Source organism: Ornithorhynchus anatinus, chromosome X1 (assembly GCF_004115215.2).
Source record: "Ornithorhynchus anatinus isolate Pmale09 chromosome X1, mOrnAna1.pri.v4, whole genome shotgun sequence".
In the NCBI taxonomy this organism is placed as follows: domain Eukaryota; kingdom Metazoa; phylum Chordata; class Mammalia; order Monotremata; family Ornithorhynchidae; genus Ornithorhynchus; species Ornithorhynchus anatinus.
The window spans coordinates 36,822,564-36,840,320 of NC_041749.1; the positions used below are offsets into that span (position 1 = coordinate 36,822,564).

Sequence of the window (17,757 nt, forward strand, 5' to 3'; positions counted from 1 at the left end):
CGGGATGCCTCCAGGGAAAGAAACAAACTCCACAAAAAAACAACACATGGGGATTTTTCCTCAAGGAATCCTGCGCCTGAAGAGACTGGCTTTTTGGCAAGATGTCCCACCTCAGCAGATCTGCTGTTCAAAGGAAGAGTTGCCATCTCTCCCCACAAACATTTCTCTTAAGGGATAATAAACACCAGCCTGAACTGTCTCAACAGAGCTGTGTTTGGATAGCAAACTGCCAGGTATTGTAGGAGTGTCTTGTGTGGCTTAGCGGAAGGAGGGTGGGCTTGGGAGTCAGAGGACGTGGGTTCTGATCCCGCCTCCGCCACCTGTCTGCTGTGTGACCTTGGGCAAGTCACGTAACTTCTCTCTGCCTCAGTTACTTCATCTGTAAATTGGGGACTAAAAATGTGAGTCCCATGTGGGACAACTTGCTTAGAAGTGCTTGGCACATAGTAAGCGCTTAACAAATACCACAATGATTATTATTATATTTGACCACAGGGTCCAAGTGGCAAATCAGGAGTGGAGACAATGTGCACTTCAATACAAGTGGTACTCTGAGTGGCCTTGGACCCTGGAGAGCCTTGGACAAGTCACTTCATTTCTCGGGTTATCAGCTTTTTCCTCTGTGAAATGGGAATGATATTAATCCACCCCTACTTAAGTCACCTAAACAGACTAGCAGCTAGATGGATAGAAACCATAACTGCGACAACAGAAGAACCGTTAGCGAGGTTACAGATTGTAACAGAAGACAGTATGTTCTGGTGAAAATATATCCGTGAATCGGAAACGACTTGATGACACTTGATAATAAGTCACAGGAATAGGGTGCGGGGGAGTGAGGCTGTGCCTAGGTTTTCTCCTGCAAATGATCCAAATAACTGAGGCCCAGAAAGTTCTTTTGGCCTAAATTAGCCAGATATTTCAGGCCAGGCCATGACAGATTGCCACTTTGGGGGCAGAATCTGCCCTCTTTTTTCCCTGATCGGTGCCAATCAGGGGGCCGGTGGGGTGGGGAGGCATGGTTGTTATTTAAAATTTAGAGTTAATTCTCAAAGTTTCTCCAGATGGATTCTTCATGGGCGGTGGCATTTCCAGGGGAAGACTCCAAGAATTGACTTTGGAATTTGAAAAAAAAACTCTTCAAAGGGCTCCCGCCCCTACCTACCCCCCAGCCCCTACCCACTCCCCCGCCCTCCCAAGTGTGCTACTCTGCAGAGAAGGCCAAGTTCAGAAGAGATTGATTCGGAAAGGGACCTTGCTTGGCCCGGTTGGCGGAGGGCAGAATCTGTGAGAAAAGTCAATCCCTGCTGCCAACCTGGGTAGAATCGGTGTGAAGGGCCTTTGCGGCAAAGCCCAGAGCCTTCTGAAGCTCGGACTCTTTTCCCCTCAAGCCCGCTAACTGGCTGACCTAGCGAATCAGTTAATAGATCTATCAATTGTATTTATTAAGTGCTTACTGTGTGCAGAGCACTATAGTTAGCTCTTGGGATAGTATAACAGAGTTGGTAGACACGTTCCCTGCCCGCAAAGGGCTGGAAGGGCCAGATGGGGTGAGTTGGGGAGGACTTACCTTGAGAAACGTGAGGCAGCCCTCTCTCTCGGCTTTGCCCCGGTCTCTCAGGTCAAAGTTGTAAAGCGCTCGGCAGAGAGGGGGAGGCTGGGGCAGTTGCTTGATGATTTGGACGGAGCTGGCTGGGAAAGTGCCCCCGGTCCCGTTGACCTCCCCCTGGTACCAATTCTCGTCCAGTTGCCGTCGCAGGATGATGATGTCGCCCTTGTTGAACCGCAGGTCGCTGGGGTGCTGCCCTCGGTAGTTGCAGAGAGCTTTGGCACGGGGCACCTGCAAGGGGGTCAAATCGACACCTCGTTGGTCGGGGGCCCGTTTGGGGCTCAGACGGGGAGTGGGGGCTGGGGGCATAGCTGATGTCCTTTGAAATAGTAGTAATAATAATGGTACTCGTTAAGCACTTACAATGTGCCAAGCACTGTTCAAAGCACTGGGGTAGATATGACTTAATTGAGTTGGATACAATCCCTGTCCCCCATGGGGCTCACAGTCTTGATCCCCATTTGACAGATGAGGTAACTGAGGCCCAGAGAAGTGAAGCGATTTGCCCAAAATCACATAGCAGACATGTGGCAGAGGCGGCATTAGCACCCAGGTCTTTCTGATTCCCAGCCCCATTCTCTAGCCACTAATCCAAGCTGCTTTGAAAATCTAGATGGGCTGAGTGAGGGGTCGGGGTCGAGGCCTAGTGGAGAGAGCATGGGCCTAGGAGTCAAAGGACCTGGGTCCTAATCCCGGCTCTGCCGATTGCTCTGCCTATTGCTAGCTGTGTGACCTTGGGAAAGTCACTTAACTTTCTGTCCCTCAGTTTCCTCAACTGTAAGATGGGGATTCAATACCTGTTGTCCCTCCTACTTAAGACTGTGAGCCCCCATGCGGGACAGGGACTGCGTCCACCCTAATTAACTTGTAAATACCATTGATTGATTGGTTGATCAAATGCAATTAAGGACTTGGGAGATCAGAGTTGGAAGCCATGATCCATTCCCATAGTCCACTTGAAAAACAGAGATTGATCAGTTAGTTGATTTGTGGCAATAAGAATAACCATATTTTTTAAAAGAACTTACTGTGTGCTAAACACTGAACTAAGTGCCGGGATAGAGCCAAGATAATCAAGTCAAACATGGTCCTTGGCCCACGCAGGGTTCACAATTTGGTATTTATTATTTTCTGGGACTCAGTTCCCTCATCTGTAAAATGGGGATTAAGACTGTGAGCCCCATGTGAGACAGGGGTGTGTCCAACCTGATTATCTTGGATATACCTCAGCACTTAGTACAGTACCTGGCACATAGTAAGCACTCAACAAATACCATCATTATTATTATTCCTTCATCCCTCTTTCCCTCTCCCCTCCCTCCCTATCCTCCTCTAGACTGTAAACTCGTGTGGGCAGGGAATATGTTTGCTTATTGTTATATTGTTCTCTCCCAAGCGTTTAATACGGTAAGCGCTCAATAAATGCAAGTAAATGAATGAAAGAATGAATTTCTCCCTCCCTCTTTCTTTCTCTCCCCGCCCCCACCTCCCCTCTCCCTCCAGAGTTTGTCGGGGGGTGAGAAGAGAGAGGTTTCATGAAAGCCCTCCCTCCCATCCTCAAGCACCAGAGCAGACCCCGGGGTGTGACTCAGTGATAGGAAAGGCGAAAGTTCCCGCTGGACTCTGTGCAGTGTCTGAAAGCTGAAGAGATGGGCCTTTAATGCCCCCAGGCCTGTGGACCTCTGGGCCTCAGTCCAACCCAATCAAAGAACTTGGCTGGCCCCCCTCTACCTGCCAAGATTTTTGCCCAAAGACCTTTCCCCTTGGGGGCCACTTCTTCATTTTGAGAGAGGAAAGGAGGAAGACAGATTTGTTGGGAGTCGGGCCCAACAAATTCGGCTCTCCCACTTGTCTGCTTTGTGTCTTCGGGCCAGTCGCTTCACTTCGCTGTGTCTCAGTTTCCTCAACTGGGGATCAAGGACTACCCCAACTATTAGTAGAGTGCCTGGCGCACAGTAAACACTTGACAAATACAAAAAACAAAAACCCACCCAAACAAACAAACAAACAAGTTAAGGGCAGGGACCTCAGCTTCTTCCCAAAGCTGAAACCCCTGGGGGAGATAGTTCCCACCACCCTCTTGGAGGGGGCAAAGATTCCGCTGCCTCCTGGGTGCGGACGCGACCCCTCCCGCCCCCTGGAAGTGGATCATATCCACCATTGCCCCTTTGGAGTGGGCCCTGACCCCACAGTCCCCAGGGAGTGGATATCGCTGGAGAAATGACTCTGGCTGCAGGTCGCTGCATTTCTGAATGGCCCAGCTCCAATCGCACAGAATGCCCGGAAGTCTTGAAAATGCCTGAACTTTCTCATCCCCAGAGGGAGAGAAAGAATAGTAGAGCCACGTAAAGCTCCAGCTGCCTCCTCCTCCCCTCCTCCCCCAGACACGGACACGCGAAACCAATTACTGAAACTATTTTTAATGTGAAAGTCTTTTTCATCCATTTTATCTTAATTTTTGTTAGCCCCTCCCAGATTACTCAAAGTCCTATATTTATCCCGGCAGGGACGTTTCTTTCCCCTCTCAGGCTGAAGATAAAGTCTCTTGCCAAATTGAAGCGGCCAAACGTGTATTTTCATTTCAAACTTTGTTTTGCACTATTCCTTGCAACAGAAATGTTTCTAGAGGGCAGGCGGTTTGCACTCCTGGCCGAGAAACGTATTAGCATGAATTATTCAATTCGAAAATCCCGTTTACATCCAAGTCAGGAGCTGAGGAGTTTCAGATGGCTGATTCCACCCCTGTCTCAAACTGTTCTCTCCCGGGAATGTGGTTCTGAGCCCTAAATCACATTTTCCCCGAAGGGTTGTTTTTATCCATTTTTCCCGGCCGTGATTGGTGGGCGAGGCAGATGCTCTCTTCCCAAATTGCCTTCCCGGCGTCCTTCGTGAATGGCGGCTTTTAGAATCTGTTCTCTGAGCTGTTTGGAAGGGAAAGTGGGGCTTCGCTTCAGAACCAAGAGAGAAGCACCGCGGGAAGCGGTGTGCCCTAGTGAATAGAGCACGGACCTGGGAGTCAGAAGAATCTGGCTTCTAATTCCGACTCCTCCACTTGTCTGCTTGGTGACCCGGGGCAAATCACTTTACTTCTCTGTACCTCAGTTACCTCATCTCTAAAATGGAGATTTAGACTGTGAGTCCCATGTGAGACAGGGACTGTGTCCAACCCGATTGCCTTGTATCTACCCCAGTGTTTATAACAGTGCTTGACACATAGTAAGCGCTTAACAAATACCGTTATTATTGTTATTATTATTATCACTATTAGAAAGAGGCCAGATGGGTTTCTACCCTGTCTGGACTGGTTTTCCTACCCAACGGCCGTTCCAAAGAGGTCACGCTGAATCAGAGCGCTATCCTTCGGTTCAAAGGTGAAGCTGCCGATGGGATGACGGCGGCCGTGAATGGGCGTCTTTGAGGCAGGATCTCCTGCACGCTTTTCCAGTCCGCAGGGAACGAGTCTGCTGACTCTGTTGTATCGTTCTCTCCCAAGCGCTCTGCACATAGTAAGTGCTCATTAAATACTACTGATGATGACGATGATGCATAGCAGTGCACCAGAAAAGGCTTGCCATTTGGGCGAGCGTGGCTCCCTCAGTAATGGCTAGGAAGGGGCAGCTGAGTCCTTCTACCAGCAGGGCATATGCTGGAGAAGTGGTGGTGGTTGAGATGGAGCCATCCACACTTTCTCTGCTCTTTTCCCCCCATCTCCCTCTGCTCCTCCCCCTCTCCCTTCCCATCCCCCCGGCACTGTACTCGTCCGCTCGACTGTATATATTTTCATCACCCTATTTATTTTGTTAATGAGATGTACATCGCCTCGATCCTATTTAGTCGCCATCGGTTTTTACGAGACGTTCTTCCCCTCGACTCTATTCATCGCCATCGTTCCCGTCCGTCCGTCTCCCCCGATCAGACCGTGAGCCCGTCGAACGGCAGGGACCGTCTCTATCTGTTGCCGACTTGTTCGTTCCAAGCGCTTGGTACAGTGCTCTGCACATAGTAAGCGCTCAATAAATACTATTGAATGAATGGTCCGGCTCACAGTGCCCAGCGGCGGAGAATGGGAGACGGCTGGTAGGAGGGATGGAAGCAGCCCGTGGTTCTAGAACAGACTATCTCTGAGACCTCAACAGCAACAGATCTCTATGTGCCCTCACCTCTTTTTGGTTTTTTATTCGGATTTGCTAAGCTGTTAGTAGGTGTCAAACGCTCTTCTAAGTGCAGGGGGAGATACAAAGTAGACTGGACACAGTCTGTGTCCCACATGGGACTCACAGTCTAAGTAGGAGGGAGAACTGGTATTTAATCTCATTTTTACAGTTGAAGAAACCGAGGGACAGAGAGGTTAAGTAACTTGCCCAAGATCACAGAGCAAGCAATTAGAAAAACCACTATTTTATTTAATTATTCATTTATTCATATTAATGTCTGCTCCCCCTCTAGACTGAAGGCAGGGAGCGTGTCTCCTAATTCTGTTGCACTTAGTATCTGTTGCACTTAGTACAGCGTTCTGCACTTGGGCACCAAATAAGCGCTCAGAGGTCAGAAGCAGTGCGGCCTAGTGGATAGAGCACAGGGCTGGGAGTCAGAGGACCTAGGTTCTAATCTCGACTCCGCCACTTGCCTGCTGAGTGATCTTGGTCAAGCCACTTCACTTCTCCGCGCCTCCGTTTTCTCATCTGTACAATGAGGATTAAATACCTGTTCTCCCTCCTCCACAGGCAATGAGCTTCATGTCACGCAGGGGCTGTATCTATTCTGATTGTGTTCTATCTACCCCCAATTTTAGAACAGTGCTTGCTACATAATAAGCACTCCATTAGGAGCATCTGATTCATTATCTTGAAATGTGTGGGCAAGAGATGGAGAAGCCGGTCTATTCAGTCAGTCAAAGACGCGCGGATTCCGGGCAGTCAACCTCCATCCTGCTACCGTTTCTTTATGCTTCTAGGAGAAGCAGCGTGGCCTAGTGGATAGAGCAGAGGCCTGGGAGTCAGGGGGACCTGAGTTCTAATCCTGGCTCCACCATTCGCCTGCTGTGTGCCCTTGGGCAAGTCACTTCATTTCTCTGGGCCTCAATTTCCTCAACGGTAAAATGGGCAATCAATACCTCTTCTACTTCCTTTTTAGACAAATCACTAAACTCCTCAGTTACCTCATCTGTAAAACGAGGATTAGACGGTGAGCCTCACGTGGGACAGCGACTGTGTCCGACCCGATTATCTTGTATCTACCTCAGTGCTTAGACCAATGTTTGACATGTAGAAAGCGCTTAACAGATACCACAGTCATTTTTATTATTATTATTGTTATCATTATCACCGAGGATCTCCTCTGGGAGTGGCGGAGGAGGAAAAATGGCTGCTTCCCAGCAGCCTAACTGCTCTCTCCCCTCTTCCATCTCTTCCCTCTTTCTCCCAGAGCGTCTCCCAGGGCCGCTTCCAGATGCTCTCATCTCTTAATCAAGTCAGCGTAACCTCTCAGATGGGCTCCCAGCACGGGCACAGAAACCAGGAGCTGGAGATGTAAGACAGAGCGGTAACAAGGCCCTGTGGGAATGAAGCCCCTCCTCTCGCTGCTCACTTCAAAGGGAGCTGGGTGGGCGGCAGGTATATTTGGTGATGAGCAGGTGGTGTGTGGGTGGGGAAGAATACTGTGGGAAGGAAAGATCTCTTCCTTTTAGAGGGAGCTACCCCTCAGCGGAGCAGCTTGGCTCTGCTCGGATTTTTCCAGCTGCCATGGCGAGCTCCCCGCTAAGTGAGGAGACTGGGGAATGAGAAGTTCCTTCCAAATGGAGGGCTGTGGAAATGGGGTCAAAACCTTTCCCCTGAGTGGGAAGATCGGAGGCTGAAATGGCTCCACTTCCCCCCATGGACCGGGGTGGCTCTCCTGCCCCATCTGGGGATTGAGTGTCCTCCTAGAATCCAGCCCGTGTCCTTCTCTCCTCTCACGCCAACCTACTCCCTGGACCTCTATGTCGTCGATGTCACCGGCGACCCCTTGCACACGTCCTGCCTCTGGCCTGGATTGTCCTCCCTCTTCATATCTGACAGATGATCCCTCTCCCCACCTTCAAAGCCTTATTGAAAACACATCTCTTCCAAGAGGCCTTCCCCATCGAAGTCCTCGTTCCTCTTCTCCCACTCCCTTTGTCCTCACCCTTGCACTTAGATTTGCACCCTTTATTTACCCCTCTCTCATCCCCACAGGACTATGTACATCACCGTTATTGATCTATTTATATTATCGTCTGTCTCCCCCTCTAGACTGTAAACTCACTGTGGGCAGGGACTGTGTCTACCGACTCTGTTAAATCGTCCTCTCCCGAGCGCTTAGTAAAGTGCTTCGAAGCAGTGTGGCTTAGTGGATAGAGCACGGGCCAGGGAGTCGGATGGACCTGGGTTCTAATCCTGACTCTGCCACATCTCTGCAGTGTGACCTTGGGAAAGTCGGCCTCAGTTATCTCATCTGTAAAATGGGGATTAAGAGTGTGGGACAGGGACTGTGTCCAAGCACATTAACTTGTATCTACCCCAGCGCTTAGAACTGTGCTCGGCACATAGTGAGCACTTAATAGATACCATAATTCTTATTAAATACGATTGATCGATTGATGGATTGAGCCCCGTCTCACCCTGTTTCTCCCCGTCCCGTCACTGCTTTCTGAGGAGCGGTGGGCATAGAGGAAGGGCACGTGTGGATCAGAACCCGCTCGGTGGGTCAGAGACAGTGGTCCAGCACCCGGGAGGAAGTGGCGGGAAGAGCCGCCTAGCTCGAGAGGCCCGTTTCCAAATAAACTTAGTCCCAACATCATCCGGGCTTTCAATACGTGCCTTAGCAAGAGCGTAGTGAGTAAAGTCTGTTCTGACAGCGTGAGCCATGGAAGCCCAACATTTGCTAGTGTCAAAGAAAGCCACGTGATCCCCTGGGTGCGTGTATGTAGGCACGTGGCATCGGCACAGGCGAGAAGTGCAGCTCCAGTTTCCCTTCACGTGGGATTTTATGCAGGAGAAATGGGTTCACGTGTATCCTTCAAGGTGGGGCATGGGAACTCTAAAGGTTGAGACGGGATTTCAGCAGGACTCTGCTCTGGGGAATGTGAGATCTCAGTTCTCATACAGGCTGGGATAGCTCCATCTCTTAGGGGAGGGAAGTAATAATGATAATTATGGTATTTGTTAAGCGCTTACTATGTGCGGAACACTGTTCTAAGTGCTGGGGTAGATACAGGGTAATCAGATTGTCCCACGTGGGGCTCACTTTTTTTTTTAACTCCATTTTTACAGATGAGGTAACTGAGGCACAGAGAAGTGAAGTGACTTGCCCGAGGTCACACAGCAGACAAGTGGCGGAGCCGGGATGAGGACCCACGACCTCCGACTCCCAAGCCCTGGCTCTTTCCACTAAGCCACGCTGCTTCTCAAGTAGAGTGGCTATTTTTCTGGTTTTATACCGGAGGGTCCCGTTTTCCATGCACGTGGCACCAGACAACTTTAAGTGCGGAACTTTTATTTTCAATGTCCAGCCTCTCTCTGTCTCAGTTAATAACTGTGGCATTTATCAAGCTCTTACTATGTGCCAGACATCGTACTAAACACTGGAATAGATACAAGCTAGTCAGATTGGATAGCTAGTCCCACGTGGGGCTCACGGTCTCAATCCCCATTTTACAGCCGAGGAAACTGAGGCATAGAGAAGTGAAGTGACTCGGCCATCGTCACATAGCAGACAAGGGGCAGAGCCAGAATTAGAACCCAGGCCCTCTGACTCGCCGGCCCGTGCTCCATCCACTAGGTCAAACTGCTTCTGTTGCTGCTGAGTCTCTGAGCCCCACGGTTGGGGAAGGATTTGGGACTTGGGAGGGAACACACACGTGTGCGACTTAAGGGAAATGTTCACATGGATTCAGAAGGACCTCCACGAGATGTGGTATGTGATATTATTCCATTCCACCTGGTGCCATATGAGTTTCACTACCCATTTAATAATAATAATAATAATAATACTGATGGTATTTGTTAAGCGCTTACTATGAGCAGAGCTCTGTTCTAAGCGCTGGGGTAGACACAGGGGAATCAGGTCGTCCCACGTGGGGCTCACAGTCTTCATCCCCATTTTACAGATGAGGGAACTGAGGCACAGAGAAGTTAAGTGACTTGCCCACAGTCACAAAGCTGACAAGTGGCAGATCCGGGATTCGAACCCATGACTTCTGACTCCCAAGCCCGTGCTCTCTCCAGTGAGCCACGCTGCTTCTCCATGTAAATGTGAAATGGATATCTTCAACGCCATCGTGGCGAAGCAGCGTGGCCGAGTGGATAGAGCAGGAGCCTGGGAGTCAGAAGGACTTGAGTTCTAATCCCAACTCTGCCACACGTTTGCTGTGTGACCTTGAGCGAGTCTCTTCACTTCTATTGATGTATTGTACTCTCCCAAGCGCTTAATACAGTGCACTGCACACAGCAAGCACTCAATAAATACGATTGAATGAATGAATGAATGAAATCTGAAGCAGTAATCCCCAGATTCTCTGCAAGGAGATGGCTAATTCACAACCCAGCCTTGTTTCTAGCTGCCAAACCCAAGAAAGATGAAATAGGACTCTACTCTGGGCCTCTCTCTTCAGAGGAGCTTTGATGAATTTGGTGCTGAAAGGAAGTAGCATTTGGAGCCAGTCGTTTTTCCAAAATCAATATACTTTCAGCCACCTTCCTTTGTTCCCTAATCTAGCTCCCGGCTTATATTTTTAGGGAGGCAGCACGGGCCTGGGAATCAGAGGACCTGGGTTCTCATCTCAGCTCCACCTTTGGTCTGCTCCGTGACTTTTCTCCGTGACTCAGTTTCTTCATCTGTTAAATGGAGTTTAAATAGCTGTTCCCTCTCCCCTAAGACTGGAAGCCGTAAGTAGGGCAGGGACAGGGCCTGATCTGTTTGAACTGTTTCTATTCTAGCATTTACAATAGTGCTTGGCACATAGTAAACATAGTATATAACCACAATTATTATTATAATTAAAAGCTTTTTAGGTGGGAATGACCCGACTACAGAGATCCGCACCCATCCAGTTTCTAGAGAAGCTATAAAAACACACACCTAACCTGTTTCTAGAGAAACTATAAAAAACACACCCATCCTGTTTCTAGAGAAACTATAAAAACACACCCCTCCTGTTTTTAGAGAAACTATAAAAAGCACATCCATCCTGATTCTAGAGAAACTATAAAAAAAATACGCCCATCCTGATTCTAGAGAAACTATAAAAAAAATACGCCCATCCTGATCTTAGAGAAATTATATAAAAACACGCCATGTCTTCTAAACGTTCGCTTGTGGGGGGAACCCCAAATGAATTAATCTTAAGAGATATCTCATCCCCATTTCCCCATCACAGCCTGATTTTAAGGATTGAGGCCATGAAGACAGTTTCCTTTCCCTTGCACCTACTTTGTGCTGACCATCAGCACCATCCAAGAGGCCAATCAAGCAAAGAAAGAAAGGGGGAGGGCTGAGCTCTTAGAGCAAAGAACTTCATTTCTTCTTTTAATTTTTTTAATGGTTAGTGTTAAGCACTTACTCTGTCCCAGGCGCTGTATTAAGCACTGGGGTAGGTACGAGCTAACCAAATTGGACACAGTCCACATCCCACAAGGGGCTCACAGTCATAATCCCCATTTTACAGTTGAGGGAACTGAGGCCCAGAGAAGTGAAGTGATTTGCCCGAGGTTACTGTAAACCCGTCAAAGGGCAGGGACTGTCTCTATCTGTTGCCGATTTGTACGTTCCAAGCGCTTAGTACAGCGCTCTGCACATAGTAAGCACTCGATAAATACTACTGAATGAATGAATGGGGTCACGCAGCAGACGAGTGGTGGAACTGGGATTAGAACCCACCACCTCTGACTCCCAAGCCCGGGCTCTTGCCATTAGTCCATGCTGCTCCTCTAGACAGGAGGCTCATCGAGGGCAGGGAATTTGTTTATTGTTGTATCCTTCCAAGAGCTTAGTACAGTGCTCGATAACTATGATCGAATGAATGATCAAATAATCAATGTATTCTACCGAGTTCCCACTGAGTGTACTAAGCAGCTGAGTGCTCAGGGAAATTTCATTCGATCCTTTCAATTATTAGTTGGTGCATCCCTTGAGAGCCGGGGAGCATCTCTAATTCTCATTTGTGAATTCTTTCCAGTATTTAGTATGGTGTTATGCGCGTGGTAAAATTTTATCATGGCCTAGGGGAAAGACCACAGGGTTTGTTGTCCTAACTCTGTCACTTCCCTGCCCTTTGTGTGACCTTGGGCAAGTCATTTATAACTTCTCTGTGCCTCAGTTTCCTGATCTTTTAAATGGCAATTAAATAGTACTTCTCCCTCCTGCTTCATGATATCCATTGATCCAGTTTTCCTTGTCACCTGCTTTCCTTTTGTAATGCCAGATGATGGAGAGTTGACTTTACTGTTAGTATGGAATTTATTAAGAGCCAATGCCCAGTGTTGCGTTAAGCTGCGATATAGGTACGATAATTAGATCGGTTACAGTCTTGGTTCCACAAAAGGGTCACAATCAAAGATGTAGGGAGAACAGATATCTTATCTCCATTTTAAAGATGAAGAAACAGTCTCTGGGAAGTGCCATGCCTTAAATCATTCATCAGGCCTGTGACAGCTGGAACTCAAGCCTGAGTCTCTTGACTCTCAGACACATGTTTTCTCTACTTTGTTTTGTCTTTTAAAACACCTTAGGGTTCATTATAGGATAACGATTTAAGTTGGACAAACTGGCAATCCCTTCCTGATAAGGAGATGGGGAAATGTTGAACATTGGGCTGTAGTCTGGTTAAGGCCAAAAAAATTCAGGGAAGAGATTGGAAGAGGCGTGGATATGTGGCATGAATTTCCGAAACCCCTTTACGTGGATCCACGTGGATCTGGGGTTGATATTTGATCCAAGTTCCAGATATATCCCTGTTAAGTAAGATGATAATAATAATAATTGTGGTGTTTGTTAAGCACTTACTATGTGCCAGACACTATTGTAATCTCTGGGGTAGATAGAAGATCATCAGGTTGGACACAGTCCCTGTCCCACATGGGGCTCCCAATCTTAATTTCCATTTTATAGACGAGGGAACTGAGGCCCAGAGAAGTGAAGCGACTAGCCCGAGGTCACACAGCAGCAAGTGGAGGAGCTGGAATTAGAACACAGGTCCTTCTGACTCCCGCGCCCGTGCTCTATGAATTCAGCCATGTTTCAGCTGGGGTGAATGGCATCTTTTTGCTAGCCATGGTCAGATGGACTGTCATCTGGCCCAGAAGAGGAAGGGGAGGCTGCTGGGAGCCAAGAGGGTGGGTCCTGGGCCCAGAGGGGAAAGAGAGGCTACCCTAGGAAATTCTCGGGTAGCCACAAAACTGAGGACCAATTTGGCAACTTTTTAGCAGCCCTGTAAAAGCCAGTAGCGGAGGAGATTAAACGTAATAGCTGAAATGAGGTTCTTGATGATCGGTTACGGGAACATCGTGTTCAGAGGCTCGTTAAGCTGAGGGTCATGAGTCATTAGATTGTAAGATCCTCCTCCATGAATACTTATGGTATTTGTGAAGCGCTCACTATGTGTCAGGCACTGTATTAAGCACCGGGGTGGATACAAGCGAATTGGGTTGGACGCAGTCCCCGTCCCACATAGGGTTTACAGTCGTAACCCCCATTTTACAGATGAGGCAACTGAGGCCCAGAAAAGCAAAGTGACTTACCCAAGGCCACATAGCAGATAAGTTGGAACTGGGATTAGAACCCACGACCTTCTGACTTCCAGGCCCGTGCTCTCTCCGGAACATATCGGACCCAGCCCTGAAACTGAGAATGAATTCTCGGTAGTCCGTGCTCTCCTCGAACACCAGGGAGAGACCTCACATTAAGGAAAACTCCCGCTGTGGTACTCAGCCCTCTGAGTGCAAACCCATCCGCGTGTCCTGAGAACGTGACACCCAGGCAGATGCACCTGGCTGGAAGAAACTTCCGTAATTGGCCAGCAGCCTTCTAACCCAAACACAGAGTGAAAAATCCACGTCCCGGCCTGTCGGGGAGGGATTCTCCCCGCCACTGGCTTCTGTTCAGCCCTGGCTCCCATTTCACCAGCCTGAGCCCCCGACAGCACCAAACGGGAAGCAATTGAAAGAGGGAAACAGTTCATATGATCTCTTTCTGGTTGGCGGATGGTGACGCTCCAACTGAGCCGTTATTATTAGGGTATTTGTTAAGCGCTTACTGTGTGCCAGGCACTGTTCTAAGCATGGGGTGGGAAACTAGCAGATAGAGTTGGACCCGGTCCTTGTCCCACATAAGGCTTTCAGTCGCAGTCCCCCTTTCACAGATGAGGGAACTGAGGCCTGGAGAAGTGAAGGGACTTGCCCAAGGTCACGTATCAAGACAAGTGGAGGAGCCGGGATTAGAAACCAGGTCCTTCTGACTCACAGACCTCCTCTATCCATTCTCAAGCAATATTCTACAGTCCATTGCTTAAAAATAGATTATGATCAATCGCATAAATAAATAAGGTTATAGTAAAACTCTATCAAGCTACATTTGAAATGATTATTATGGTTATTATTATATAAATAATACAGTAGAGGACAGTCTACTGTCCTCTAGACTGTAAACCCGTTATGTGCAGGGAACGTGTCTGGTAAATCTGTTGTACCGATCTCTCCCAAATGCTCACTGCAGTGCTTTGCACATAGTAAGTGCTCAATAAATACTTGATTGATAGATTGATTATTGTATTTATCAATCTCTTACAGGGTGTCAGAGGCTGTGCTGTTCACTGGGACGGATTCCAAGCAATCAGATGGGAGACGGTTCCTGTTTCACATGGGATTCACTGTCGGTAAGAGATAGCGCGAGCAGATATCTTTATTCCCGTTTTACAGGTGGGTAAACTGAGGCCCAGAGAGGTTAAGTGCTAGTAGTGCCAGACCTAGGATTAAACTCTCATCTTCCTGACTCCTGAGTTTCCCAGATCGAGGCTCAACTCAGTGATATTTATTGAACACTTACTCTACGCACTGAATTAAGTACTTGGGAGAGTATAATTCAATAGAGTCGGTAGGAAGGCCTTAGAGTCTGGTGAGGGAGACATGTTAAAATGAATTTCCAGGACAGGAAGCAGCAACATAAGACATGTTAAAATTAATTTCCAGGAGAGGAAGAAGCAACATATAAGGATATAGGGATTGCACACGAGGGCCGCGGGCGTGGGGTGCGTATCAAAGTCTCAAGCAGAGATGGACCCAAGTGCGTAGGTGACGCAGAAGAGAGGAGGAATAACGTGGGGACTTGAGAGGCAAGTCAAGGAGAGCCTCCTGGAGGAGTTGTGATTTTAGTAGGGCTTTGAAGCTGAGAAGAGTGGCGCCTGCTCAGCTATGAAGGGGGAGGGAATTCCATGCAGGCGGGAGGGCGTGACCAAGGGGTTGATGGAGAGGGAGATGGGATCACGGTGCAGAAAGTATGTTGGTGTTAGAGGAGCCAAGTGTGTGGGCTGGGTTGTCGTGGGAGAGGAGCGAGGTTCCATAGGCTGGGAAGAGCTGAGTGTGGGGGGGAGTCGGTGGCTCTAGTACACGTGTTTCATTTTCTCCCAGAATATCCCCGGGCCACAAACGCCAGTTTCACCCAATATTTTCCTGGCCGCCCGGGCCCCTTCCCACCGTCCCCCATACCAAGAGAAGGCTAAGAGAAGACAAGCTAATAGTGCCCATCGGCTCAGAGACCACCAACATCACAGATCTCTAGGAGAGCCTCACAGAAGGAGCGAGTAGAGAAGCCAGAGCTTAGTGAATTTTGTCTGGATCCATGACCTGATTTCTTCCAAGCTTTTGCCCCGGGAAAATGGGCTATTTTTATCTGCAGTTCTCTCTCCCTCCAGGCATTTTGAAAGCCTCAGGATAGCATGTTGAGCCTGTGGCACATCAGAGCCCTCCCCGCCGTCCCCCCATATTCCTTTAGGATGGACTCCTGGGTTCAGCGGGGGTTCACAGATAAATATCCTCTGCTCGTTCCACTTTTAATTTGGGCTTGGCTAATTTAGATCCCAGCCCAGAATGTCAGTTAGATGAGATTACAAATTCCTGGCTTCGGATGATCGACATCTGGGGCCATCGTTTATCATTCATCTTGTAGCGAATGATTTCCATCCTTCCATTTCACCCATCCGGTCTTCCTCCTTTTATTGAGGTCAATAGTTTTCAATTCCAGGCTCCCTAATCAATCAGTGGTACCTATTGAGTGCCATCCGTGTGCAAGGCAACAGCCAGGTAACAGCCTTCTCAAAATGCATGTAATTTTCCATGGGGTATACAGCAGTTATTGTTTTGATACTTTATCCCAGATTATAACCACCTCATGACAGACAATGACCCAGTATCCCCAGGTTAAGCCACCTCATGGTATAATCACTAAGTTCAACCAGTCCTGATATTCAATCGCAAGAAGTAAGTGTTGCATGTAAATGCATTCGATCAATCAGTGGTATTTATTGAAAGCATCCCGGGGGCACTGTATTAAGCGCTTGGGAGAGGATAATACACCAGAGCTGGTGGAAACGTTCTCTCTCCACAAGGTGTTCCTCTGAACTGTAGTCCTCCCTAATAATAATAATTTTGGAATGGTTTAAGCGCTTACTATTTGCCGAGCCAGGTAGTAAGTGGTGGGGTATGTACAAGATGAGCAGGTCAGCTGTCTTCAATGAATCAATTCTCTCCCTTACCCTAGGCAGGTCCAATGGGGAGAAAACTCTCCCCCTTCTCCCGCCCCAATATCTCCTGCCTTTTCCCCACCAAGCGGCCTCCAGCTCTGTGGCTTGCCTCTGTGATTCGTCCAACTGTGAAGACACACTAAAGTAAGGAGTGATAGTGCTGGTATGTGTTAAATGCTTACTATGTGCTAAGGACTGTTCTAAGCACGGGGCTAGATGCAAGATAATCAGATTGTTCACAGTCCCTGGTCTCCCACAGGGCTCACGGTCTGAGATTCGGGGAGAACGTATTTTATCACCTTTTTACAGGTGAGGAAACTGAGGCCCACGTACCCAAGGTCCCACAGCAGTCAAGTGGTGGAGGTCAGGCTAGAATCTGGGTCCGGTCGGGTTCCACTAGGCCCCTGGCGTGTGGAGGGATGGCTAGGGTAAAATGATCGGGATTGTCAGCTATGCCCATTCGCGGGCTTCAGCCCTTGGATCCGGCCGGGCCCCTTTTTAAGGTGACCCCCAACTGGAGCTAATCGCAGAATGGGTTGCTGGAAGTCGGATCTTTCCACGGCAGCGGGAAGATATTCATTTACTAAATACCACGGCACTTCGGCATGTATTTTTAAATCATATACTATAAACTACTTATTTATCATTATTATTATTAGAATTATTAGAAGAGTGCTTGGCACATAGTAAGCACTTGAGTATTATTTTTATATTATTATATATGATTTAATTTCATATATACCCTATTATGTTATATAACAATAGTAGTACTTGTTAAGTGTTTACTATGTCCCAAGCACTGTCCTAAGTGCCGGGGTAGATACAAGTTGAACAGATTGAACCCAGCCCCTGTCCCACATGGGGCTCACAGTCTTAATCTCTGTTTTACAGATGCGGCAACTCTGTACATTAGAAAACAGGTCCTTCTGACTCCCAGACCTCCTCTATCCATTCTCAAGCAATATTGTACAGTCCATTGCTTAAAAATAGATTATGATCAATTGAATAAATAATGGGGCTCACAGTCTTAATCTTTGTTTTACAGATACGGGAACTGAGGCCCAGAGAAGTGAAGTGATTTGCCCAAGACACGTAGCAAAACTGGGATTAGAATCCAGGTCCTTCTGATTCCCAGGCCTATGCTCTATCTACTAAACCACGCTGCTTCTCTTCAATTTATTCACATTAATGTCGGTCTCCCCTTCTAGATCGTAAGCTCGTTACGGACAGGGAACGCGTGCACTAATTCTGTCGCAGTATACTCTCCCGAACACTTAGTTCAGTGCCCTGCGCATAGTAAGCACTCAATAAATACCACCGATCGATCGATTGATTGCTATATCTGTGGACGGTTGTGGGAAATGAATCGGCTCGGTCACCCAAGTATTTTCATGGAGAC

At 48.1% G+C, this 17,757-nt stretch overlaps 1 protein-coding gene across 3 annotated transcripts in view; it reads right to left on the bottom strand.

Annotated features, from left to right (window-relative positions):
* The window catches only part of SH3RF2 (SH3 domain containing ring finger 2), a 113,944-nt gene that overhangs the window by 51,869 nt on the left and 44,318 nt on the right, over positions 1-17,757 (bottom strand). For all 3 annotated transcript variants that reach the window (XM_039910239.1, XM_007666394.3, XM_001512087.4), the window contains exon 3: positions 1,571-1,840. In XM_039910239.1, coding sequence (XP_039766173.1) covers positions 1,571-1,840 — 270 coding nt within the window. The remainder of the gene's footprint in view (positions 1-1,570; positions 1,841-17,757) is intronic.